This window comes from Falco naumanni, chromosome 9 (assembly GCF_017639655.2).
Source record: "Falco naumanni isolate bFalNau1 chromosome 9, bFalNau1.pat, whole genome shotgun sequence".
In the NCBI taxonomy this organism is placed as follows: Eukaryota; Metazoa; Chordata; class Aves; order Falconiformes; family Falconidae; genus Falco; species Falco naumanni.
In genome coordinates this window covers 11,444,151-11,472,096 of record NC_054062.1, presented here as the reverse complement: position 1 = coordinate 11,472,096, position 27,946 = coordinate 11,444,151, and the positions used below count along the sequence as shown (strand labels likewise).

Here is a 27,946-nt window from a genome sequence, read left to right as displayed (position 1 = left end):
CACGGGCCGCCGGGACGGGGTGGGTGGGCCCGCAGGCCCCGCCCCCGCCAGCCACCCCGCCCCCGTGCGCGCGCCGGCGGCTGACCCGGAAGTGCTCGGCAGCCCCCCCGTCCCTCACTGGAACGGCAAAATGGCGGCGGTTTCCGTGCTGCAGGCGCCGAGTGGTGGCTTCAGCTTCGATAACTGCGCTCGGTGAGGCGCGGTGAGGTGCGGGCGGGTTGCTGGGCCCGGGTGGCTGCGGGTCGCAGGGGCCGCGGCTGGGGGGAGCCCTCGGCCCGGCCCCACTTCTTGCCCTGTGTTGCAGGAACAACCTCCTGGAGGCCGAGCTGGGCCAGAAGGGGCTGCGGCTGCCCGCCGCCCGCAAGACCGGCACCACCATCGCCGGCGTCGTCTTCAAGGTGAGGCGGGCGCGGGGCGTGGCCTGCTGGCCGCTGCGAGGTGCCGGGGGGCCGCTCCGGGCCGTGGGCCGCCCCTCCAGGCCGGAGCGGGCCGGGGCGCGGCCGCCAGTCGCCCCCCCGCCGGCCCCGGGGGCAGGCCGCTCGGCCCCGCGGCAGGCCTCGTCGGGAAGCGGCTCCTGGTGGAGGTTCCGCGCTGCTGAGTCATTCCCGGTGGGGCCCCCGCGGGTTGTCCCGGGCTGTACAGCCGGTCTCGCCGTCGATGCCAGAAAGGTCCCCTTTGGAGAGCGAGGCTTTGGGATAATTCTCTCTTTCTGCAGGATGGCATAGTCCTCGGAGCAGATACAAGAGCAACGGAAGGAATGGTTGTTGCCGACAAGAACTGTTCAAAAATACACTTCATTTCCCCTAATATCTAGTAAGTATAAAACCTGTTTTTTGTGTAATGGTATTGGTAATAATATTGAGATTTTTAGCCATGTCCTTTGCTGATGGCAAACACTAAGGTGTACTTGAAAATGATAACTGATTAGCGAGGCTTGGGGATTCTCAGTATTTCATTTACACTTGAACAGGTTATCTTGTTTCATGCTCTGAAAATACTGACAGTATGAGAACGTAATTTCCTCAATTTTACAATAAGAAAACTTCTAGCAGTTGGATAAAGCAAAGAGTTGTTTCACCTGTACCCCTCACCTTTTCCTAACTTGCTCATAATATGTTTTCAGTTGTTGTGGTGCTGGAACAGCTGCCGATACTGATATGACAACTCAGCTGATTTCTTCCAATCTGGAGCTCCATTCGCTATCTACTGGGCGACTTCCAAGAGTTGTCACAGCTAATCGAATGCTAAAGCAAATGCTTTTCAGGTAGCGGAATGGGTTTCTTGCTTATTAACAATGCTGTTAAAACCACTGTATAGTATTTAAGCTCCTGTGAAGGAGCATCCTTCCTCAGCCTCTTTCACCTTCATAAAAGATTTTGTAATTGTCCTTTGTTCTGTAGGGTTTTGAACTGAGATAGAAGAGAAATCAAATCTGTGGTGGATTAGAGAATTGACACTGTAGTCGTACTGTGTTGCTGGTGTTTACATGGCAAAAATAGAAGGACAGTAGTTTAATAAACTGTTGGTCACACCAAGGAAAACTGTTGTGTGTCTGGTGACATGGCTGGACCAGTAATAACCTTGTAATGTGTGAACTTCTAAAATAGAGAATTTCATGTGACTTCTAGTAGAATCAGTACCTCAAAATGTATTTTACTTTCAAAATAAAGTATTTAACTATCTGAAGCTCACAGCTTTTAGTTTGGAGGTCTGCCATTGATGTGGTGAGATAAATAAGTAAAATGTTTGGAAGTTGTACAGCAGTTATCCTAAAACTTCATCTCATCGCTTGACAGATTGCAAACAGGCAGTGCAGTTGAACTTCCTATCTGGCAGCATGATGTAGAACGTGCCCTTACATTAGGGGCCTACTCTCCAAACCTTTTAAGTATTCCAGTGCTGTTTAGTGCTGTCTCTTACAGAAGTAAAAAATTCTGTTGAAATAGAAGGAAAGAATGATGTAAATGTATTAAAGGTAGTGATTGGTCAAACTATTGGAAAGTCTTCGGGAAGGTGCAATAAAGCAATGAAAAGAAAATGTTTTGTGCAACCAATTGACTGAGATAAATGATGACAGTTCAGCTTGGTTGCTTAATGCTGTATTGCTAAGCAGTTAGCCTGTTCTTAGGTGTGTTGAAAGCAGTAAACTAAGAAGTTAAAAGCAGCCAAGAACATCTTGTGGGGGAAATGAAGGAATATATTTTCTTTAAAATATCTGAATAAAAACATAATTGCAGATACAGGAATTTAATTTAAGGCTTGAAAACTAACCCAGGTTCTCTCCCTGTTAGCACAAATATATCATCCAGCCTGCTTGTTTGTTCTGCTTGAGACTGAAATACACCGTATTTTAGTAAGTTTCTGTTAATTAAAACTGCTGCTCACAAATAGTAAAAGCAGTCTTTTCTGTTACAGAGGTGCACCTGGTATAGTCATGGAAAAATTTTCAAATTCATAAGTTGTGTTAAAAAGAATCACAACTTTATTGTGGACTTTCAGATTTGCATCTAAACGTTTGCTCCTAGGTACCAAGGCTACATTGGTGCTGCCCTGGTGTTAGGGGGAGTAGATGTCACAGGACCTCACCTTTACAGCATATATCCCCATGGATCAACTGACAAATTGCCCTATGTTACCATGGGTAAGTGATACTCCCTCAGTATTATAACATAGCTGCCTGGTAAAAAGGGTAAACACTTCAAATTATTATTTAAAGTGTTTTTATTTAAATTCTGTTGTTTGCTGGGAGCTATACAGACCTCAGACTTCAAATACAAAGTTGTACTTGTATTTCTAAGGCAGATGCACCATTCTGTTTATTTTCTACCACTTTAAAAACATGGGCTATATACTATTTAAATCTAAACTGCCAAAAAACTGGTGTTAGGAGAGTTGCTGTGTGCATTCCCGAGCGTACCTTAAAGCAAGAGAACTTTGTGTGGAGGGGAAAAAAAAATCCTTAAAAACTTGATTTGCAGACAGTCCTAACTCATGGTTCATTTGAAGTCTCACTTGGGGAATTGCATGCTGCCTGAAGCTTTTCTGTAGTTCCATTAGGAATCAAAATGTGCTTTACTTCTGCTTTGGGACTGTTGTATTTCTGTGTTTCTTGCTAAGCAGCAGTTAATTTTACTCAAGAAGTCACTTCATTGTAGTGAAGCAACACCTGGTTTACTTGCTACATATAACAATTAGTTTTAACTACTGTGTGGGGCTTCTTAATAAAGAAGTTGAGTTCTGTCTATTGCTGGGGTCAACTTGACAATAGTAACCCACCATCAGATTATTAAGTGTTGGTACCCCAGCTCTTCTCTCCGTGTAACGCTTTCTGTAATGGCAGTAATTTGAGCTGTAGCTGTATACAGTTGTGTGTATGTCTCATTCAGTTTCATATTGGGGATTGTGATAATATTCAAAGCTGAAACGACAGATTTGTGCATGCTTCTTTAGCAGTATGTACACCACCCTCAAGACCAATTACAAAAGCAATGTTCAGGATATATTGTAAAATACAGTCTTGACAAATATATTCTTAATTTGCTGTTGTGGTTTTTTTTTTAACTATAAAGAAGAATGTGGAAATAAGTACGTGGAAACAAGTACTTTGTGGTAGCAGAATACAAATTATAGGTAGCTTTTGTGGAATGTCTTTGTCTCACTGAAAAAGCAGAAATGCTGCTCCATTACTTCACAGTTCTGCAGAAGGAGATGAACAATACCTACAGAAGAGAATTAAACTTTTGAACTCCTCAGTGCTGCTTTGCAGTAGCAGTAATTTCAAGTTGTGAAGTGGCTCTTGAGCGTATACCCTTCTGCTTGTGTTCTTGCTAAACAACCCAATTAGAAGCCTCTTAGTATATTCAGGAAGACACTGTATTAAAGAATACAAAATCTTCATCTCTAATATTGATTTGTGAATTTAACTTGTCATTCTTCTCATGTCTTCTAACTATTCTCTGTTCGTGTCCCCTAGATAAAATTGTTTCTTTAGATGTCTTGTTCTGTTTCTTAATTATTGAGGGATGCTTGGAGAGTCCCTTATGGTGTAAGAATCCTGAAATAATAAGCCACAGTAAGCTTTGTGATTTGCAGGAGAGTCTTGGTGATCACCATCATCCTTGTATTTTTTTTGAGAAGGCAAATAACACATGCATTGTTGAAGGGAAGGACACACACATCTTGAAATATTACAGAACTTGCCCGGTCTTTGGCAAAGGGAGTATTTTTCAATAGTAGTGTCAGCTTGTTTGATTAGTTCTGAAGTCTTTTGTGATTTATAGGCAATAACCTGGGAATAAAGGGTAAAAAATGGTAAGAGGTATCACTGAGACACTGGTAAGAGACTAGTACCTTCTGATCTAATAATATTCTTGTGCAGTTTCATCTGTGGCTTTTAAGGTTAATGCCCTACTGAGAATGTCTGGAAAAAGTAAAATTCCAAACATAACAAGGGTCCCAATCATTTTTGCTCTCTGATCACTCAGAAGACACTATCATTTCAGACTTGTGTTTTATTTTGCAGACTTGGATGACTTTAAATGAAAGCTTTGTTTTGGTAGAGCTATGGAAGTCTAATGTGGACCCCAAATATATCAGAGAAGAAAATTGATCTGAAAATGAAGTGTGTCAGATTAGTAAATCAGATTGAGCCTATGTCTGATGGAGTTAAGTCTGTGATAGGAAAATATAACTTTCAGTTAGTATTTTTCTGTTCATGGTTGGCATCTCTTAGTAAATCAGCTGGTTACTGTAGTCTTGGAAATGTTAAAGTTTTTTTCTTCTGGATCTTTGCACTACGAAAACAGTGCAGCTGTTAAACAGAATTATCTGGTCGACTGTATAATGAAAACTGTGATTAACTTGCAGAAATTCTGCAGAGGTGGTATGGGACCAATAGATGGTGCCAGTACCTTAGGAACTGGCAGATCACTTGGCAAATAAAATCAGTGTAACAGTCATGTGATGTCATTGTTCAGCCTTTGATTTAAGAATTGGGCATTTACTTTTTTTTTTTTTATATAATTGCCTTATACCTGATACTGTATAGTAAACTGTAAAACTAAACTGACTCTATACTAATAGCTGCTAGTGGTTGATAGCCTGAATAAAGTCACACGGTTTCCATATGTGCATGGTTACTTCCCTGCCTATGTTTTAAAAGCTTTAAAATGCAGCATTTCTGAAAATCCTGGCTGCTCCCCCTTCCCTCCTCAAAAACAACATAATAGCAGAGTAAGTTCAAACAAGTAGGAAGTAGAGTATCAGTGGACTAAATTCATTGTAGCATAAACTTAGTTTGCTTTCCACTGTACCAAGTCTGTGTCTGGTGATTGCATGTTTCTTCTGGCCATGCTGTCAAACAGAGCCCTTCTTGGCATAAATGTCCTTTACATCTCAACACCTGGTACACTGATACTTTCTCTGGTGACTAGGATACGTTTTAGTAAAAAAATTAGCTTATGGATATAATGAAAGATAGAGCTGAGACAGGAGGAAAAGTGTCAAATGTCAAATCCAGAGGTAGTAGTATTTTGATCTTATTTAGACTAGGCTAATGTTTATTTATTCCAGATGTTCTAAGGGCAGTTTATTAACTCAAGGTAGGTATTTTGGGCCAGTGAATTTATAGAAATTCAGTATTAAATAGGAAAGGTGGGCGAGGCATTGGGGTTATGTGTGTTTTAATGCATTGGAGAGTGATGTCCTCCCTTGCAAGGGAGATTTAAAAGATACTCAGTGCTTACTCAGGAGTGAAAACATCAAATTAAACTGTTTATGCTGACAAAGGACAAAATTGGTTTTCAGCAAACGATGCAAGATAGTCTGATTGCTTGGCTTGTCTAGGAAAGCTTCTGGCCAAGACTTATAATGAAATGCATGCATAAAATTAAAGCACTTGAAGTCTGTAGTTCAGCTTTCGGAAACAGTAAGTATGTTCCAGTAGTCTCTGGTGGCTAAAGCTAATCCCTTGGTACCAGTGTTGCTTCATATTCATAAATCAGCTCTTCATGCATTGGCAATGTTGTCCTGCAGAGCAAGCACTACCACTGCTGAGACTCAGCCCCTCAGCCAGGAACCAGGTTGAAAAATGATCCCGATCGATGGGGCTGTGGAGATCACCGAATTTTTACCTAGAATGAACAGCAAATTGAATAACAATGAGTGTGTGTGAATAAATGCCCTGTCAGGGAGCCCTGACAGTGATGGATTAGGAAGTGCTAAATGTTACTCTCTCAAGGCTCTGTACATCCTCTAGTGTGGCAGGCTGAGGTAGCAAACAGGTCCTTGGGTGATGAAAATGGACTGTGCTTAGCAATAAGTTGTCTTCAATGAATGTTCTGCTAAAAAGATCCAGTTCATCTGTTTTGGAAAAGCTACTGCAGCTGCAAAACATGGTGGATATTATTGTTGCCTGGGTTGTTTTGCTATGTATCAATAACTGTCTTTCACTTTAAATCAATACTGAAGTGGTACAACTGCTTGAGTAACAACCAGATGGGATTTTTAACTCACAGTTGAGTCCAGAATTTTTTTAATAACAGCTGTGGAAACTTATGAAATGACTAATGTTTCTTAAAGAAGAAAATAAAAATCTCTTACAGTGTCATAACTTGGCTCATGCTCATTATCAGACTGAAAAGCATTTGTCTCAGAGTAGATCTTTGAATCTCAGTTTCTTTAGGTTTTTATAACTTGTTTGGTAATCAGTATATTTATGTAATTAGATGCTCGATTAATATTTTCTGAATATTTGTTTCTGAAGTGTAGCTTACGGAAAACATATGCAGAATAAGTTCTTTGGAATTGGTATGGCATCTCTATCTTGATGATCGTGTTTGTTGAAGTGTAATCGTTCATAGCAGTTAGTGGCTTTAAAAAAATGTAGGCAAAAGGGTTTTATTCCTGTATGTTGTATAATACAAATACATGACGACTTTACCAATTACACTTTAATTGTTATTATTGCTCATACACAGAACAGTTGTAAACTTCCAACATGTGAAAAAAAAAAAAAAAAAAGTACAGCAAAGAATTTTCCTATTTCTGCATTGGTTGTGTGTTGGTAAGATTTCAAACTGAAGTTACCTAAGGTAAATAACTGGTTTGGTATTACTTTGAATCTGAGCTTAGTTAAAGAAACTAATGACCCATCATCTCACAGCTTTCCTGAATGTTCTAATAGATCTGAGGTTGAACTGCTGCATCTCAGCAATGTTGAATTCCTAACTGGTAGTGACTTAAATCAGTTAGTGCATGTATGAGGTGGGAACATCTATCTCTGTTTAATAGATGGTGTTTTGCAATGTTTGGATTTTATCTTTCTCCAGACGTTATGTTTGGGAATTGTTAAGACTTGTTTCTACATAAAGGCAAAGCATGCTTGTTAAAAATGAATTATTGGTGGGCACTGAATACATGGACAAGAGAACAGCTGTTTCCCCACGTACAAACAAGTTCTCCATAGACCCTTAATATCTAAGTTTTCTGTACTTTCATAGGTACTGCAATAAGAAAACCATGCTTCCAATGTTTACTTAAGTTCATAGATTTTATTGCCAGCTCTCCTGTTACAACACATAGCTTTCACAAGTCAGTTGGACTCCTTGGAACATTGTGGAGTTGTTTGGATTGTATATGGAATTTGACAAGTACAGGGAAGTTGGTGTAATTGGATAGTGAAGTTTGCAGCTAAGCTCACAAGCAACTGTTTACTGCATTTTTCTGCATTTCTGCGTGGACAGTCAAGTGATGAGGTTTCAGTCCACCAGCAATGGAAATAGGGGGATTGAGGGAGGTTTTGTAGTTAATGTGCTGCAGGTGAATATATACACATCAATAGTATTTTAAAAAACAGTTTATATTGCTGTTGTCAAACAGCAAATTATTTGTTTTGATGGAGAAACTCAGAAGTATACGTATATTTGTCTTTTTAAAAGCATGACATTTACATCTGGTGCTAGTAAGAGTAAAGAATTTTCATTGTGCTATTTAAGATTACAAATCTGTTCTTTCAGAGAATGGTTAGCTATGCTGTGAGATTCTTGCTAAGGCACTTTTTAAAAAATGCAAGCTTATAAAGTTTATGTTTAGGATTTATAAGCAGTAGAGTATAAAACAAATGAGTTTATTCAGCTTTTCTAGCTTTACTTCCTGTTCTCTTAGAACCTCCTTGGGACCTTGGTTTTCAGATGTAAATGTCTGCATGTAGGTTTAATTAAGACTTTCAACAACTCTTTGAAAACTTACATTATAGGACTGTCTGCGTGTATTTATTTAAAGGTGACATTAGGTTTGGCTTTTATTTGCTCTTGGTAACATAGTGAGGTAAATAATTGAAATTCTTTATGTATAAAAAGATTTAATGTAATGTAACATAAAGTTGGTTCCCCCTCCTTAAGTCTGCTGAGTTCTTGCTCATAGGATCTTTGGGAATTTTCTTTTAAAAAGGAGCTGGAAGAGTAAATCCATTCTGAGCCATGTATAAAATTGATCAATAATGTAAATATTGCAGTATTTTTATTTGTCAGTAGAAGTTTTAAGAAATTAAGACCACTTCTTCTTAGCTCAGTAGCTGATGCAGTATTTTCTGTCAGATACTGCCTTTTATACCTTCATTCCTGCACATTTTTCAGTCTCTATATTCTATTATTTTCAAAGGACCCTTATCCAAGGGTAAGATTGTTTTCTAGGTTTGAGGCTTCCCATTCTGCATATGGCAGGGGCTTTCATTTGAGCGCAGCTTACTGTGGTCTTCGTTTGAGACAGTATCTCCGATATTCCCCCCCGCTAGAAACATTCCTGTGTCATTCCACAGGAATAATTATTTTATGGTTAAAGTCCTGTATTTGTTTTGGAACACACCTTACTTTGACCTTGTTTGAAGGATCAGTATTTATGACTTGTTCTGTGATATCAGCTGTTTGTATCAGCAGTTCATTTCTGCTATTAGTTGCTTAAAAATCTTCCTTTTTTCCAGTTTCAGCATTTAAAAAAATGGAGTCGTGTATTGCTCCAAGGTGTAAATGAATAGTCATTGCCTGTAATACAAGTACATGCTTAGAGTGTCCTACTGCTTTTAGATGTGATGTATTTGGTACTGTAAAGGTAATGATCCTCAACCACAGCAATATTCTGTAACAGGAATATCTGTCATATTCATTGGGATTACCATGTTCATTGATTTGTGTCTGTAAATCTGCTGTTTCTACCCTTTAAATTTGATCTATAATTGGACCTCCTTAAATGGTTCAGATAAGGTAGTCTGTATTTTCTCAACAGTGTCACTGTCAGCTTCTCCTTTTTCATTATACATTCAGCAGACTTGATAAAATCAGCAGGACACCTCATTTGAAACTGTTTAATCGCTGCCTTTTTCTTTCAGTAAACCATTGAGGTGGTCAAGCGATATACACAAATCATTTTAAATAGAAAATATGGCTTTCTCTGTGACCCAGCTAAACAGATAGCAGTATGCAAAACAAGTTAAAAAGTAATAAATGCCAAAAAATCTTCTAATTGGAGTAAAAAATTGCAGGTAACTTTATTCACTCCCCAAAAGTAGTGCTCTCTGAAATATGGTTAGGGCCACAGACAGACAAGATATCTTCCTGAAGACTCACTGTTTCTGAACAAAGCAAGTTTACAGTTTCAAATGGTATTGTACTGCTTTTTGCATTATTTTATGGAAAACACATTTATAACAGCTGCAGTTACAGTGCTTGGGGTAGAGATGGCTTCTGTTCCATTACTGCACTTGCACCGCATCCTTTAAGAGAAGTAACATTAAACTCATGTTTTCATATCTGTCATTTTGTCTGTTCAGCTGTTATTGTTCAGTGTAAAAATAATGGCACAAAGTAAATGCATAATAAACTGTTTAAAAGTAGATATGAGAAATAACCTGATGGCAGCAGCCAGCTACCCTATTACCATTGCTAGTTTACTCATCCCCATGTGTAAAGGTGACTGTGCCAGGGCAGCTCGTTAAAGCAATCTATTCATTCCGAGTGTCTTGGTATTAAGTGACATACCCTCTAATGTGGCCAGGCACAAAAGTGGGACAGGAGAAATGGAGGAGTAGGAATTACAAACTGTGGCATTCAGTTAGCTCTCTTTTTTAAACCTCATTTTCATATAGTGTTCAAAATAGTAAAAAGAAAAAGGCTGTCAGAATGCGGACCATGACAAGTCTGTGTACGCTAGCTGTAAGTTTAGGATTAAATTAGGTGCTGGACTTAAAGAGGGTAGACGCTTTAGAGTGTGTAATAAGCTAAGGTAGACTTCAGTCTGGTTTCTGCTGCTGATACATTTTTTTTTTTTTTTTTAAAAAAAGCTATATCTAAATACACTGCTTAAATAAGTGTCCTAATTTTGTTACTGTAGGTTCTGGATCATTAGCGGCTATGGCAGTATTTGAAGATAAATACAAACCGGACATGGAGGTAAGAAACTTTTTTTTTTGTTAAACCTCAGTGCTTCTTCCTTCAGTCCTCCTCATCCTTATGATTATAAGAATTTAAAAGGTTTGAAGCTTTAAAAAAGTTAAATCTGCTTTAGTTCCCTGCATTTAAAAGGTACTAATGTCAGCTTACTGCAAAGCTGTAGAAATTGATGGGTAAATAAATTTAAAGGAATGTAGCTTCTTGCAAATTTATATATGGAAAAACTTAAGTGATTTGAATATAGGTGAAAACTAAAAACATACAGCTTACTGATTATAGCTGACTCCAAGAATTTAACAGCTCTTGCGTAGTCAATATTGCTGTTTTTCTGGCAGTAGTCAGTCCTTCCCTCTCAGTCTTGAAAAGAGAATGCATGATTGTAAAATAAAAAATGTTCAAGTAGTATATGAAACCAGTTAGATTTCTGGTTGATTGGGTACGTTCAGAACTAGTAATTGCACTTTTTAATACCTACTTAAAGACTGATTATCAGATTTATAAGGTTGTGGGTTGTTTGTGTTCTGCTGATGATCTTGATAAAAAATTGGAAAACATTGGTTTGTTCGTTATAGAGAATCATTCAGGAGAGCTAAAAGCCGGAGTGTCATGATTAAGATCAGAACCAGCTATTCTGTTACGAATGTATGCAGTACATTATTTTTGTATTATCTGTGGTATTTCCTTACGCTTAGTTACACGATGTTCAGTGCCTGCTAAACTAAACCAGTGAAAAATCCACTTTTCTGCAGACAGACCATTGATGAAAATAAACCCAAAACAATTAAAGGGCGTTCTGTAAGTGTATTTTGTAAAATGCCTCGGTAATGTCAAGCCCTGTTTTAAACCACATTAATCTCTTGACTTTCTGTGAATGCTCCTTCTCATTCCCATTGATTAATAATTTCACAGTAAAGAAAAAAAATGAGAATTGAACACAAATGAAAATTTAACTCATTAAAAATGACTTGTAACACTAACAGTTGCAACCATTTCAGTGTAAAATGCAGGTATGACAAATCTTACAGCTGTTCAGTATCGAATAATGTGGAAAGGAAACAGTTGATTTATTTCAGAAAAGGTCTTCAGATGTTCCTCATCTTTGTCATGCAGCTGCTGTGGATCACTTCCTCCCCTTCAAATGCACTGTATTTTCAGGTGAAGGTCCTGTAAGTCCACTGAGGTACTCTCTAAAGTTGATAAATCAAACTTAAAAATTTGTTGTCCTACCTCGTTACATCTCCTGAAGAAACTTGACATATAATAACAATTAACTTAAAACAAACAACAAAAAACCACAACACCCAAAAGTAAACCAAAAAACTCCATCCCCCAAACAAACTTGTTTCTGGGAAGTTTTCTGTTAAACTGCTTAAGAGTTAATATTAAGCAGTTTTCTAAATATTCCTGCAACTGGTTCCTGTCAGATATATATGAAATAGTTGCAGGTGTGCAGAATTACAAAAATGGAGATAAGATTAGGATTCCTGTGTTGCTGCAGTATTTTGGGCAGTAGCTGAAGATACTGGACTTCTGGCCTCTAGTATATTTATAAATGCTATTGGAAATACTGGTATATTTTTAATGGGCGCTTAATTTTTTTCGGTAAGTAGCATTATGCTAGATGACTGGTAGGAAGAACCCCTAGATAGAGATGGACTACCTTTTTATTTTTCCTTCCCCTCATGCCACTGTAAGAATGACAGTGTCTCTCTTTTTCCATCCTCTTGTGTGACAGTGCGCTTGGCATGTGTGCTATTCATACTGAAAATATGAACTACAAATCCTTGGAATCAACAGCTACAGCATAATAGTCCACTTTCAAAGATACAAATGTCAAAGAGCTGTGCTATGAAACTAAAAATTTCACCTTATGCTCAGCTAGTTTTCAAGCTTATATTTTAAGTCATTCTTTGTGTAAGAGCAACCAAAGATTGGTAAATCTCCATCTTTTCCTATTTAGAAAGGTCATCCTAATTAAATTGTCTTCATACACAACCATAAATGGCATCAGATAGTCACTGTTATAACAAGCATGTAGCAATGCAGCCTACCCATTTGTTGAAATAGATACTTGGATCTTTGAGACTTGCAGGCACCTTAACCCTTCCTTTGTTTCTACTAGATATTCAGTAATCGTATTAACTAAACCAGCGAAGTCTCGGGTGATAGAGCTCAACCCTACTCTTAACACTTCTTCATATTCTGTTATGGCTGCCAGCTGAAAATATTTATCTTTAAAGGCAGTTGTTTGTTTTTTTCCATTAAAGTAATGAAATAGCAAACAACACTTCTATTGAAATTAAAATGTAATAAATCTGAAGTATGCTATATATATTTTTACATAAAACTTGCTGTGAAATGGCAATAATGATAAACTTAAAATTCCTGGAGATTAATTTAATAAAATGGGTAGAGGATTAATATTTTTCTGTCAAGATCAATGCTGCTTTCTTTTGCACTAATTGTCAGAATATCTTGCTAGGGCTACTGGAGGGTAGTGGTGTGCTTCAAGACCATCACATCACAGAAAAATGATTCAAAGGCAAACTGTCCTGCACCCTCTGGTATCGACTTGCAAATTAGCATCTGGAATGTAATTAAACAAGCTTAATGAAAGTAACAGCTGAATACTACTGGAAAAGACAATCAGCTTTTTTGCCTCTGATATATATTCTGTACTATTGAAGCTGATCACCAAACGCATCGTGTGAGCACAGCTAAAAAAAATTAGCATTTATTTGAAGAATAGGAACTGTTTTTCATTCTGTTATGCTTTTGGCATGCACTGGTGTCCCATGAGAGCCATGCCACAGCAGATAGTGCACAATATTTATAAATCCATGACAGGCAATAATAGCAACTTGAAAAATTCTTTTGCTAGAATTTCAAGTTGAGAGCTGCCAAAAGCTGAGAGGATCAAATCTGCAGTGGCAGCTGCTGTGCCCTACAGTTAGAATTGTAGACTTTGAAGATGCTCAACTTAAAAAAATAAAAAATAAAAAAAAAAATTAAAAAAATAAAAAAGAAGACTGCAGGCTTAGCCAATTTTTGCAGGTTTCTAGAGCCTTGGCGCTCTGCCTTTTGAAGATGAGTTGCTGAAGCTTCTACCACTGCCTGAGGCATGCTAACACCAGCAGGATGTGTTTTTTTTCCATAGACTTAGTGTGTCTTCAGATTTAAGTAGCACATGCTTTATCAATGCCAACTGTGATGGTCCTTTCCCTGGTTTCAATGCTGGGAGATGATCTTTACCCAACATCCTTCAGAGAAACTGTGAAGATAGATGGTGACGTACACAAGTGCCACTTCTGCAGTCTGATTTATGGAGGCATGTTTCATTATGAAGCAAGTGCTGGCCTCTAGAGGAACCATTATAGATTGCTGAAGATGTGAACACTTTCAGCCCTGAAGGCCTGTAGATGCTTCAAAAAATGTAATGCCAAGCTCCTAACTACCGTGGAACAATATTAATCTGTCATGCGGGCAGCTATAGATCTAGTTTAAAAAACGTAAGTGGAAGAACAGCACATCTAATAGAGTGTTTTGAGCTTAGATCTTTCATTGCAGCCAATTTTTCTTTCGGTAGTGTTTCAATAGAGTAGCCACATGGTTTTTAAGCCTTACAGCCAGATTTTGCAAATGCATTCGTGCCTTCTGGTGTTAAACAATAGTAAAGAAATACTCCGAGTCAGTGGATATGGAAACCATCATGATCTGGGGAAAAAAATGTCTACACTATTAATTGCTAGAATTCTGGGTTATCTGAACTGCGGTTGTTGAATTCCTAGGGATGCGTGTGTGGGGTATTACCTATTTTATGCTAGTATTTGAGTTCTGTTTGAAAAGTTGAAGCTTTTTGTAGAATTACTTGATGTACAGTGAGGCTATGTTCTAGCCTTCTGACAAGAGCGTCATCTTTAAGTAAGGAAACAGGCTGCTTGTAACTTCATTTCTCTTTGGTATTTCACCAAAATGGCCAGGTTTAATCAGAAGAGGATCCAAAAGGAAGAGAATTGGTAAAAGGCACAAAAAGCAGAACTATTGTGGGGAAAGGGAAGTAAATCTTTGTGTGGTGAGTTCAGGGACATGGAGGAGGTGGGGAAAAAATGGAATGAGGTAGTCTGGCACATATTTAAGAATTATTTCTAAAATAGATCACTCTGAAAATGTGAGATTATATTTGCAGTCATTTATTATAACATTTTTAAAGTGTGGTGGAAAGTCAAGTGATTCTGAATGAGACCAAAAATACTCTGGAGGAGTAAGAACAGATTAAAAATAAGAGAGGGCTGTTCTGACTATATTCCACTTGGAGTGTAGGCACTTAGCCTCCTGCAGCAGCTGTGCTGTCTGAAACAGCGTCTTGCTGTCCTGCCAGAGATTTGCACTCCTTCACCTGTTGGCCAGGTTTGCTTTTGTGATCATTCTGCAGTGATTACTTTTGCCAACTTGTTTGGTTTTGACAAACACGGGTTAGGGAGCAATCTTACGAGCAGTTCAGCTGGCAGATTTGGGTAGTCCTCTGTAAAAGGAGAAATGATGGGCAGACAGGAGGAGTCAGAGGTAGTGACCTTTTTCAGTTAATAGTTGCAGCTGTCAGATTAGGTGTGTTCACAAAGAAATTGTAGGAAGGAAGAGGACTGGAAGTTGCAAAATGTGTTGACTCGGGCTCTTCTGGCCCCCAGTTGTTTCTGGTTTTGCCACTGATTTTTGAGGTACTTTTGATAGCCCCAGAGCCCCAGAGTGAAGTGGCTGAGGCATAAAGAATGCATTCAGCTGGATGCTCAATATATGCTGATGATCTTTGCTGTGTCAAAGTAAAAAGTAGTCTAAATGCAACTTTCACTCTGAACCTCTTATTTCAGTAAAAAAAAAATACATCAGGCATAGTACAAAATGTTATGAAAACATGTCACTTTCTCCCATATTTAAACAGCTGACATACAGATCATTCAAATGTTTCTGTGCTCGTATTTCCTACTGTCCCTCAATATGGTGGGTATTATTTTTGTTTATTAACTACTGACAATAATACTAAGCTATTTTTGGAAACTGTCAAAACTCTGTAATCTTCAACAATAGTTGTCTCATCAGTCTTATTTAGCCTGCATCTGTGTGATTCAAGGCTCAAGAGCAATGACAAGCTGCATATGAATTCTGTATTCATTAGTGATGGTGATCAAAATGCCTGTGTCCCCGCCATAGGGCTCAGGTGTGGAAGTCTGCAGGCTAATCCCACCAGCTGACATTCAGAGGTTTAATGACTCCATAGGAAGGTGACCACTTGCTGGGAGGTTTGTCGGCTGAACTCAGACAGCAGACAATAGAGATCAAGCCAGACTATCAGAGTTAAGCAGGAGAGCCTGCCTGAGATACTTGAACCCCTGTTGGTGTCAAACACAGAGATTAAGTAAATGGGGGGAAGTGGTGGTGGTGGTGGGGGAGTCTGAGGCCGTGAACAAAAATAAGTACTTTGTATTTGTGCTCTGTGTATCTGTTTATTTCATTACCCATTGACAATAACTGAGACTGCTAGTGGCATATCTTCACTGCCTTTTCTGACAGAGCTCGTGGCAATACAGATTTCATGCTTTCCTTACATACCTGTGTTATTGTCTCCTTCAGAGACATGAATTTCCATGGGTAAATGTCAGGTTAGTGCATACAGTCATCCAGAAAATAAAGGCTTATCATGCTGTTTCTTATTTTTAGATTAGATTAAAATTATTCTATGGTAACCTGCTTGACACATTGGACAGTTAGTACGGTTCTCATCTTCTTTCACAGGATTGTGCCTTGGATTGATTTCCTTTGCGGAACCAACGTTAAACAGGAAATATGAGGCTGATATAAAATGTGCTACCTAGATGTGCTCTGGAATGGCTAGGATTACTGGAGAAGTGTTTTGAGGTGTGCTTTCTGAATATATCAAAGCACAATTTCTGTGCAGAAATCAGGTGGGAAACTGCTGACAATACCAGTCTGGGTTAGCAGTGATACCCAGTAGCACCTTCCACTTTTCTGTTTACAGACTATATCGATGGAAATAAATTTTACCTTAGTTTAAATTGGGCCTTGCTGCATGACAAAGAGCCACAATTTCTTCACCTTTATGAAAGTAACACTTAAACTTTGTATGTAATAATGTAGACAAGCTAGTCAGAAGCAGAGCTCCATGTTAAGAGATCATTTCATTGCACAGGGTAGATGTAGGACAGGTAATTATTTTTGATGCATTTCTCAGGAGCAGGTGTTCCAGTTTAAATTGTTTCAGTTTGTATATCTCCCATAACTGCAGAACACAGGCAAAACATACTGGAAAATATTTCACGTGGCACGAAGCCTGAGTGCCCCTCCTGCGGCGAGGGCTGTGGAGGCAGAGCGCAGTTTCTGTCTGAGCAGGGAAGAGTGAATGGGAAGGAGGCAGAGGGTGGGAGTCACTGGGGCTGTCAGGGGAGACTCTCTCCCAGCCAGTAAGCGTTATGGAGCGTTTTGGTGTATTAGGAAGGAAAAATTACCAGAGGGCCCAAGACTTCTTGTTCCAAATAAAATGCTGGCCTTCGTTCCCTTCCTCTTTTTTTGGTTTTGTTTTGGTTTTGGTTGTAGTTTTGTTTTCCCCAGAGGTAAAGTAGTAGTTGTATGAATGGAGATTTGCTTTACTTGAAGCCAGATGTGTTATTGCTGAATAATAATTTTTTGATACTATATGATTATTACTATTTGATAGTAATAATATATACTAATTTTAGCTGTAATCTTTTGCATGGTGTACATATCTGGCTACTTTCTGGTAGCTGAAGTTCAGTATGTTACTGTGCAGTAATGCAGCTGCACAGAAAACTGAGGATACTGTGTTGTTAGAGTGGAACTTGCAGCCTGGCAGGATTTACAGCTCTGTTCCTGTTGAGCAAGTTTTTGTGTTGAGAATCTGTTCCCTAAAAAACTATGAAGTTCACTCAGACATAAGTAGTAGTGGATTAAATGAATTCCCTTATTTGTTCTTCGTTCAGAGCATAGGAATAGTATTAAAAGAAATCCCTTAGTTGTGAGAGAAGCTTGTATAATTTAATTCTATACCACTGGAAATATGTAGTGTACTAATCTTCGTGTAAGGAATGATATATAGGAACTAATGTTATTGAACAGTAGTTCCGAATCATATAAGTTTCCTGCCTTGGCAGGTAATTTGGCATAAATTGTTAATGTAAATCCAGGTTAGTGGGGAAGACATTATTTTACTAAAAAAGATAAACTGCTGATTAATTCAGTATAGAACTCAATTACAAATTGAAAGTGTCTCTGCGGGATGCCAGTACCCTAAAGACAGCAGATGTTGAATTGATACTCCAGCATATTTCACACTGGTATGAAATATTAACATGGTTTATTATACTTGTGTGGTGTACAATATCAGAAAGGGGGAGGTGGTGATGAGTCTGGGCTTGCAGGCGTCTACCATTGGAACATGAAAAAACTGTAACCGCTGAGACTATTAATTAGGGACTAAGGTGCATTTTATTTGAAAAGTTCTTTGTAGAAAACAGTTAGAAAAATAAACACTTACTAACATGTTATTCACAACAAAACTGACATCAAATGCAGTAGGGAATCACCTGATCTATGAATCTGTGATCTGTTAATGAATGAATATAGGTGCATTTGTGAAAAAACTCAGGTTGTTGAATTTTGACAAGACTGCGAGGTCAGTACTGTGCTCCGATTTATTTTTTTTTGTGTGTAATTTCCTGCCCGTGCCGTATTTGTTTGTACTGAAGATTTCTACTTCCTAAACAAAACGATTTTTTCTGTATTTTTGTGTGTGAAGTAGGCAGCATGTTAATTAAACCTGATGTGTTTGTAATCCAGGGATTTAAGCAGGTTGGGTTTTTATCTTTTAATGTACTGTATTGGTGATGGTGGCGCAGACAGGCTCTGTGGACTTGAGTTTGAGAAAGCGCCCAGGGAGGAGTGGAGTGGTAGTACAGTGGTGCAAGGAAATACAGCATGTATGTAACTCACTGTCCTCTGCTTTTTTCCCCCTCTTTCTTTTAAACAGAAGTTCAGCTTTCTAACTTGCAGAGAAGTTAGAATTTAGATAAACTTACTTGAAGTTACCATTCCAAACAGAATGTGTGTTCCACAGTGTTTGAACAGGATGCATTCTGGAGAGAAAATTCTAATTGTATTTAATAGTGAGTCCTTGATACTGTTTGTTGTGCAAATACTAAGTCATTCACTTGCCTTCTTGCAAGTGAATGAAAGTAATGTTTCAGGATTTGGAGCATTTCAGTTTCTTGTTAACAAGGTTGTGGAAACAGAACTGGAAAATAAAATGATACACATTACCTTGATTTAAAGTAACTTAGCTATATAACACGCAGAGTAATAGAGTTATCATTTCACACACACACACCCTTTTGCTTTAGTAACTACTAAATTTCTGTTTATCTTAGTCTTTAACAGCTGTTAAGTAAAACTAAGTACATTTGTATGTAATATTTGAAGATATATATTTATCTAGATTTCAGTTTTTTCTTTAGAGCCTACATGATTCCAAAATACCGTACAGTTGAAATTCAGTAGAACGGAGGCAATGCCATCTTTATACCTATACAGGGCACAGTTTTAGTCCCAGGTATCTGTAGATACCTTAATTTTTCCATCATGTGCTGGGAATTTTCTGGTAACTTCTGCCCATTCTTCTTTACGTACAAACTGGTGTTTGTTCCCAGGACCCATTTTTGTGTTTTACAGCTCCCTGTCTCACAGATGCTGCTGATCTTACACATTCTGATTTTCATAATGCCTTTGCCTTTGGTGTGATCGTTGCTTTAATTCTCTCTACTTGCAACTTCTATCTTGTAAATGTTTCTTTGTGCTGTGGTCATTTGGCATGTCAGTTTAATCCTGTTTTCTCTGATTTGGAATCCTGTCCTACATATTCATCACACGTAGCCTGTTTTGCATTGTTTGGACTGTTAAATCTCAGCATTCCGCCTCTAACTTCCTTTGTGACTTTTTAGAGCAGAAACAAAAGATGGTGGAGGAAGAAGGCTGAGGGGGGGAGCTAGAAAAGGCTGACTACTTTTAAATTTCATTCACCTGATCCAAGATGAGAGGAAAGCAAACTATTTTGATTTGATTGTAGCATAGGTCTATTTAAAGAATAAATAAATTGGGAAACAAGGTATGTCATTCATCTGCTTATGAGGTACTACTTGAAATGCATACATTTTTTTGTTTGTTTGTTTTGTTGTTGAAGACTTGTTAAACCTGAGTGGTTTAAATTACATGTGCCAGCCCCTTTCCAGCTTCAAAAGATAGCCAAAACAAATTCATTCTCACTAATGGAGTCTTTCAACCTCCCGTTACACGAAAAATGCAAAGTACTTTGCTGCTTCTCAGTTTCGTTATCTCTTTGGAGTTAGCCAGCAGATTTTAGCATTGCTTCCAGTTACATATTGATCTCTACCACAGCTTCTCCCTACAGGCAGACTTACATATCCTCTCACATGTTGTAGTCTGCCGATTACTCTTCCAAAGTCTAATTATGCTTCTGTAGGTGCTTATGTCCTTCAAGAGGTATCGCTTTCCTAGCCCCAAATTCCCAACACTCCTTTATAGATTTATTTTTTATTATCGTTGTCTTTCCTGCAGCTTCTGATTTCCCCCCCCCCCCCCCCCCCCCCCCCCCCCCCTTCTGTTTCCATGTGGGTCTTGTGGATTCCCACTTTAAGTAGGATCAGCTTCTTACACTATATAATATTAACAAATTTCATTCTGGTGTAAGAGACAGTTGTGATAAGCGTTATAATTTTTTTTATTTTTACAAAAAATGTTACTGTCATTCTGTAGTAATACTCGTTGTGCATGATATTTCAAATTCTTGATAAGACTTGCTATTAGACAACTGCAGTATGAGTCACATATCTAACAGCACACTGCTGACCTGTAGAAGGTATTAGTTTCACTTCAGTAAGAATTTAAGGAGAAAAAAAAATCCTCTCTACAGTTTTTTAATCTGGAAAAGGCATCTCCTGTTTAACTTGCTTGTGAAGTTACAAAATGTGGAGGAAATAATACTCGCAAAGCTGTTCCAGCTGCTTCCTTTACTGCCAGAGGCATAATGATAAACTTGTTTAAAAGCTATTAGTAAAGAGAGTATTAATATGATGTAGAAATACCCACATCTTCTGTGGGTAAAGTCTCTTTTCTTTTTTCCTTCAGTAGCATTTGAAATCTGGAAATCGCTTAAGTGAGAAGAGAAACTTGTTTCAAGTCATATACAAGAATAATGTGTAAAAGTTCCTTATTGGTGCTGTTTGGGACTTGCAGCATAGCAGCTGTAGAGAGGTAATCTATCAGTTCTTGAGTGTCTACAAAATGCAACTCTCCAGATAACAGGTTTAAAGTAAAGATTTAATACAGGCTCTATCTACTATGATGTTGCAGTGACAGTTTAAAACTCATTCTCTAAATCTCAGCAGACTTTATAGCCAGCAGTGGGCCCATATAAAGCTTAATGGCATTACAACACATAAATCATCTTTTAAAGATGCTACCAGTAGCGCCAATATTAAATGCAGACAATTGTCTGTGTTATAAATAATTTATCAAACACCATTTCAGATTAGCCTTCCATGCTGAGTTATTTATTTTAGCCTTTACTGTACTATTCCTAAGACACATTTTGAAAGATCCATTACTGGTCACTTTAATGAACTTGGGGGTCTGTGTTTTCCCCCCTCAAGCACCACAGTACATCTGTGGTGACCATTACACGGCTGATCTGGACCTCTTTGCGCCTTTTACAAGTGCTGCCCATTTGTCATGTAGTGGTAAATGGAGTTGCACATTGGAGTCCTGGGACACATTGTGTGATGTGGTGATGGAGACAAACAGATAGCTCTATAAAGTGCTGCTTGTCACAACTGACTCGCATTGCAGTACATCACTCTCACTGTAATCTCATTTAAGAAGCAGCGTGGACCCGAGAGAATGATATTCCCAGTTAGCTTGGTCTTTGCAACCATAAAGTAGGAAGTGCTCCTTTTATATACTCTGAACTTTTAGGGTTTTTTAAGATTAATTATTACAGCGACTCATTCGTGCCCCTGCATGTAAGACCGTGTCAGCACTTTCCATGCTAACCCCCGACTGTAAAATAGGCCTTGCTAGAACTTTGAGCACAGGATTTCCATCAAGGAATGTTCTGGGGTTTGGTGGTTTTGTTTATCTTTTTTGTGGCTATTCTGGTTCTGTTCCTAAATTATGAAAAGAGGAGTAAACAGCCCTGAAACAGCGTTTTCTACAATTAAAATTATTCCAGGTTCATGAGCTAGGCTGCACTATATCAGATGAAAGAGCTGAGATTGCATTTGGGACTTCCTCAGTGTGGGGGATGCCTTGGTGCAGTTACAGCTGAGCTCTACTGGCTGTACTGGGTATTTTTAGAACTATTTTGGTAACAGTAGGCTGATAGAGTACATCTTAAAAAGTAAATGAAATTTAAATTAGTGAGAGGACTTTGGAATATATGCAGTGTTGTCTAAAAAAGATTAAAGGCAGAGTGAAACAAGCCCCTACTAATCTGCTTTAGTTTTCCTAAGCTGCGGTGCTTGTCTTATATTAACACTTACATAATAGCTTAACATTATTCTGGTTTTGCTAACAATTTTTAAAACATCTACACATACTTTGTTTTGGTTTAGTATACTCACTTTCACTATAGTAGTAAAATACCTCTAGCATGCAACAAATCAGTGAAAGCAGTCTTCTGTCAGCAGAAAGAGGAAATACTTGCTTATCAGAGTTTTATTACCAAAAACACTGAAGCAAGATACAGGAATTATTTTTACAGCATGGCTGTTTTATAGTCAGCTTGGTAGAAAGTGTAATTCATATTATTTTTTTAAAAAGAGTAATACTAATAAAAGTGGGAGTGAAATAAGAATTTATGCTATAGTTTACTGAAAAAAATGCCCCCCTCCTGGTCAATACCTTAATTAAGCTGTTAGAACAGGAATACTGTTATTAACAAGCTCTTTTATAGAGGGCCATTGGAGAATGTGGAGTATGCACAGGGAGCAGACGTGATTGTAGCCGAGCTAATTTTGGGCTCCTCTTCAGCTGCACTGGTACGTTGGGGCTTGTGCAGCTGCTGTCTGAATCAGACGTTCTAGGAGCGGGCTGTGGGTCTCAGCATCATTATTTTCATGTGGCAGGATACTGGCAGGGACGCCAAGGCCTTTAAAACGAAGCAGATTTTAAAAAGCTTCATTGATCAAAATCAGCATTGAATATTTGCTCTTTGCTTCGTGGTGTCTAGTGGCGGAAGATTACTCAAAGGTGTGAGGTATCAGCAAAGCAATGACAAGCGATCATGGTAAACTTACCACGCAGTTACGATCGTGTTGGGCGAGCTGAGCTGAGCTGCAACTGCTGTGAATTACTTGAGGCTAAAACAGAGTCCACATTTCTGTGTTCGTAGATATGTTTGTCTTAATTCTTTCTTTACTGGAACAGGCGTGCTGTAGTCGTCATTTTCAAGTTTGTTTGTTTGTTTGAGAAAAATAAGGGGTCTTACCTGCTCTGGTATGTACTGAAAGGCTACTGAAAAGATTGAAGTGGGTGTGTGTGTCTGTGGACACAGTCTGTTGTCCTTGTGTTCGGATGCTTTTGCCAGATGACTGAGCATTAGTGCTTGCTCTGCACAGGCTCCAGTGGAGCTGAGGGTGCAGGACCCGTCCTCGCTGCTTTTCTCTCTTAGCAGGTAATACGGTGCCACGGGAAGCGGTGTAGGGCGGGGGCTCGCCCCCACCACTGAACTTGGAGGGCTTTGTCAAGCAGTAGCGTCGCTTCTGTCGCAAGGACAGGCGCACGTAGGTACTGGGAACAGAAGCCTGTACCTTGTTGTTACAGTATTTAAAATGATACACCCAGAAAGTTGTTTGGCAATATTTCTTCATGCTCAGCATCTTCAATTACAGTGCAAAACTAAGGAATGACTGGCTCTATCAGATGATTTCTAATAGCGCTGAATCTGATCGGTTATTTTTCAGCGAGCTGCCTTTGAAATAAAAATAAGCCCTGCTGGGATCTGTAGAGGGAGCCAGCGCAGCTGTAATGCTGCCTCTTTGGCAAAGGCCACCGGGCGTAGCAAAACCTGTATTTCAGATGCTGTCACATCAATACCATTCATGCATTTTATTGGGGGAGGATGAAGATTATTATTATGGAGCTGTTGTAATATTTTAATGGAGAGCCTGATGAATTTGAAAAGTTTCACTGTAGAAGACTCATCTGAATGTTACTTGTGTTTGTGTTAACGCAGATAATTGCGCTCAGTTTCAGCCTGTGTAGCTTCTAGTAAATGTCTCTCAGCTCCATGCCACGTGCATATTTTAGCAGCTGTGTGTTTGCCCTTTGAAAAGAAGGTAGATACACAAAACCTGCAAGAGAGCAAACATGAAAACTCTTGCAGGATTAATATATGGTTTCAGAAGCAATAAAAATAGTGAGCTTTATTTCCTGTTCCAGTTTTCTGTTCTGGTTTTGTTGCAAATATTCCACTAGTTGTACAAAGTCATTTAGAAATACACGCTTCTGAAATATATACAGTATGCATTAAATGAACCTTATTAAATATATATTTTGCTTTAGTTACAATTCTGAAGTGTAAGAAGCTGTAGCAAATTTTTTCAAATTTCTTCACTTAAATGGAGAGAACTTCACTACAAATTGCAGTATCTTGACACAGGTACCTAGTTTGACCAGTGTTTTCAGCAGGTTTCTTCAAATTCTCTGCACTTGTGTTCAGGACAGGAATTAAAAATACTAGCCAGTTCAGTTCAGTACAGTGCAAGGCTGCTTTGCAACACTATTAAGATGAGCTGAATAAATTTTGCAACCAAGCTCTGTTACAAAATGATAGAAATAATTTTGGTACTACCGAGGATGATTAAATAGTTCCTGTCTAGGGAAGACTTGTTAACTGGACTAGTATGAATCTTTAATTTGTATGCAGCTGTTACACAGAGGGCACTATAGGGAACTTGTAATGTACATGTTGTAAAATTTATTTTCTCCATTCATTAAGACAGAAATCTTAATTTTGCTTCCTTGTCTGTCTTTACCAAGTCTGACCTGTCCTGGGGTGGTGGATCATGAACAGGACAAAAGGCTGGCCCTGTAGGTAGCCCCACGGTTACTGCTCTGCAGTACTTTGGTGATTAAAAAGGTGCTGGTATCTCGTGCATTATTCTGAGAGCTCACAGCTTCCACTGTCACATGGGCAAACATCTCTGTGAAATGCCAGTGCTCGTGCAGTGACAGCTTTTCTGACTTTTCCAGGAAGAGGAAGCCAAACAGCTTGTGAGAGATGCCATTGCAGCCGGCATATACAATGATCTGGGCTCTGGCAGCAACATCGATATCTGCGTTATAAGCAAGAACAAGTTGGATTTTCTCCGTCCATATGATGTGGCCAACAAAAAGGGGGAAAGGTTGGTATTCCTGAAGCTGTGCATTATCTGTTCTTTTTCCAGCAGTTCCTCTTTTCTGTAACACTGAATGTTGTCAGAGTAATCTCTAGATCTGTATGTGAATTTCAGCTAAACAAAACACACCTAATGGCTGTACCTGCAGCTAAATAGAGGCTGCTGGTGGCAGGTACAGATGCATGAAGGAAACAGACAAGAGTTCTCACCTGCCACAACTTCACTGCACCAGGAGGCTGCTCTTGAGTTTCCAGCAGTTTGAGGAAGTAACAGTTTTACATTTGTGACTGAGCAGTATTTGGATTCTAGGTAGCAACATCATCTTTTTTGCTGTGTTCTTGCTGAAATGTGTGGTGTCAGAAGGACCGGTGGCCCCACTCTACCCTCTGCGGTCCTGCCCAGTCTTAGCGTGGGGATTTGAAAAAGCAGCACTGGGCAGCACAACCTGGCACTCGGTACGAAGTCGCTGCAGAACAAAACCAAAACCCAAGAGAAAACTCAAACCCCAGCCTGTGACTACCAGGTTGTGGTTTATTCTGTGTCTGGAGAGACTTCCGAGCCAGCAGCTGGAAAACATGCCCTGTGCAAGATTTTTAAGACTGTTTTTTAAGACATTGGTTTGATCACTACAGTTTCCCCACAATTGTCCAGGAATATGCTATGATGTGTTGAAAGGACAGTTTACGGTTAATAGCTAAATACAGCAGTCATGAGATTTGTTTTTTTAGTTGGACTAAAGTCCCATTTAATGTATAAACAAACTACCAAAAATGCTTGTAAGCATTCATGCTTTCCTAATCGAAGTCCTCTCCCAACCATTTCCATTTTGAAGAAACTTCTGGGGTTTTTTTCTGTGGCTCTTTTATTTGGCAAGTCATAGCAAAAAGATTTCTGTACAGCCCCCCCGGTTTTAGCATTCTCAGGGTTCATTTCCTTAAAGCACACGGAAGGGTTGCACAGCATGTGAGACTACTGCAAATCCTTCACAAAGGTGCTGTTATTCTGGCGCTAGTTTCCTTAAGGCAGTAATTGCGAAACTTTTAAATTTTCTGTCATGAACAGTCTGGTACGGAACACTTTGGGAACCAGGTATACCATTTGTGTATCATGGGATCTTGTCAGACTGAATGTTCAGGTTACAGTGCTGAAGAAATTCTAAAGTGAGCAAAACTTGAGCATTAGCAGAGCTATGTTGCTTGGTGGACATCACCTTATCAGTGAAATCACAGCCCCGCAGGCAGCTAAAAGATTTTGCAATGTGTGCTTTTATGGTACCTGTAGAAGTTGTGCAACTTCTCAATCCACTGCCAAAACAGTAGAGTTTAAAGGAATCGCTTTCCCCTTCTTTTTAAGGCAGATGCCACAAAGGATCACACAGCTGCAGTTAAGGGTCCTTCGGATTCCTTGCTGTACAGCTCTGTGAGCACAATGCTTCCTTCTGAGTGGAGATGTCTATAGCGGGGCAGTTAGGAGAGAGTTCTTATTACACATTTTAAGTGAGATTTTGGGTTCTACTCCATAAATGGGTGAAAAGGGTGACAACTTACTCAGATGCAGTTAAGAAGCGTGTCTTGATTACAGGCTGCGTTCAGTGTTAGCTAACTGCGGCACAGACACCCAAAGCTAATACATTGATAGAATTATTCTAGAGTTGAAAAAAAATAACTAGCTTGTTCTTTGAGTGAAGGTACACAGCTAGGACATCCTATGCTATAGTGAGATCCTGCTTATTTCTATAAAGTAGCCTTTCCAGTTACTTGGCAATTTATTTTTTTAACCACTGTGTGTTTCCTAAAAGAGCTGGTTTGTCTGAAGCTTCATCAGTGATTGCAGTAAGTTTGGGTTTTGCAGTAAGGGTAGTTCCTTTACTTACTGTGGATTTTTATAGGAAACTTCTAGAGAAAGCTGATGAGGTTTAAAACTTTAAATGAGTTTTCCTGCATAGTGCCATCTTCCAGTGCTTAATTTTCACCTATTTCTTTAACAGGTATGGTAGATACAAGTGTGAAAAAGGAACTACTGCTGTTCTCACAGAGAATGTAGCGCTCCTGGAACTTGAGGTGGTGGATGAAACTGTACAAACGATGGACACTTCGTGAGCCATCACGTGCAGCCCTTCCGCATCACTGGAGACCGGCGCGAGTTGTGTAGAAGCCTCCCCGCACCAAGAGAAACACACGGCTGATTCAGAATAAAGAGGGTTCTGACCATTCTCCTCATTAGTGTTTTTATGTGGCGCTGATTGCTGCTGCTGCTTTTCCCTTCTTACACTGTTGAAAATGTTTTGCTTGCTGCAGTGGTTTTGCACGTCTTACCCCCTCTCTTCAGTGCTGTGGAAATTAGTTACTTAACCCTAAAAGATCTGTATTAGCATGAGAAAGAGAGCCAGGCTCCTGGAGCAGGTACCATGCACCACACTGTTGTTGGGGAAGAAAACCCACAAAGTACAAGAGCTGTTTTTTTACTTGACTCTAGGAACAATGCTGCAAAGGTAAAACTACTCCCCGTAAGCCCAGTTTGGCAAGTTTCAGTTTACAGTTGATGGACGGGTTTTTGATGGATACATACCACAGCGAGAAGTGGTATGAAAACAGTGCACGGGGCTGGTTCTGACCTGCTGCTGCCTGCGCTACTGCAGGGAGTAACGCTGGCTATCAGGGGCTGTTCAGCTGCAGAAAACAGGAGGTGGAGTAGATCTGCCTCCACCCTGGTATCAGAGATAAACCAATTTCAAACTGTTTCATCCTGAAAAAATAAAAAAGCTAGAAGAAAATCAACCTGCAGTTCTCGTTTAGTCAGAAGGGAAGGCACATCGCCTACAGGCACCTTGAGAAGGCTGGTGGGTACCAGTCCCTGTCTCTGCATCCTGCAACAACCATCCAGGGAAAACAGCTTTAGATGTGCTACAGTTTGGAGTGTAGACTGTCATGGCTAGTGTTCCATCAGGACAGCTGACCGTTTACATTGAAAAGTATACACAAAATAGCTGTTAGGAACAGTTTCACA

General features: G+C 39.3%; 1 protein-coding gene across 1 annotated transcript; it reads left to right on the top strand.

Moving 5' to 3' along the window:
• Nucleotides 1-58: 58 nt before the first annotated feature.
• On the top strand, nucleotides 59-27,152 carry PSMB7 (proteasome 20S subunit beta 7). The gene is made up of 8 exons (XM_040607347.1): nucleotides 59-192; nucleotides 305-398; nucleotides 716-813; nucleotides 1,124-1,264; nucleotides 2,526-2,641; nucleotides 10,384-10,442; nucleotides 24,795-24,946; nucleotides 26,928-27,152. Exons 1-8 carry the CDS (start codon nucleotides 131-133, stop codon nucleotides 27,037-27,039), a joined length of 834 nt encoding a protein of 277 aa, XP_040463281.1. The 5' UTR covers nucleotides 59-130; the 3' UTR covers nucleotides 27,040-27,152.
• The last annotated feature ends 794 nt before the right edge of the window (nucleotides 27,153-27,946 follow it).

Coding starts and splice junctions, on each gene's coding strand:
- PSMB7 (XM_040607347.1), top strand. CDS start 131: ATGGCGGCGGTTTCCGTGCTGCAGGCGCCGAGTGGTGGCTTCAGCTTC. Junction 399..715: donor TCGCCGGCGTCGTCTTCAAG/GTGAGGCGGGCG, acceptor CTCTTTCTGCAG/GATGGCATAGTCCTCGGAGC. Junction 10,443..24,794: donor AATACAAACCGGACATGGAG/GTAAGAAACTTT, acceptor TGACTTTTCCAG/GAAGAGGAAGCCAAACAGCT.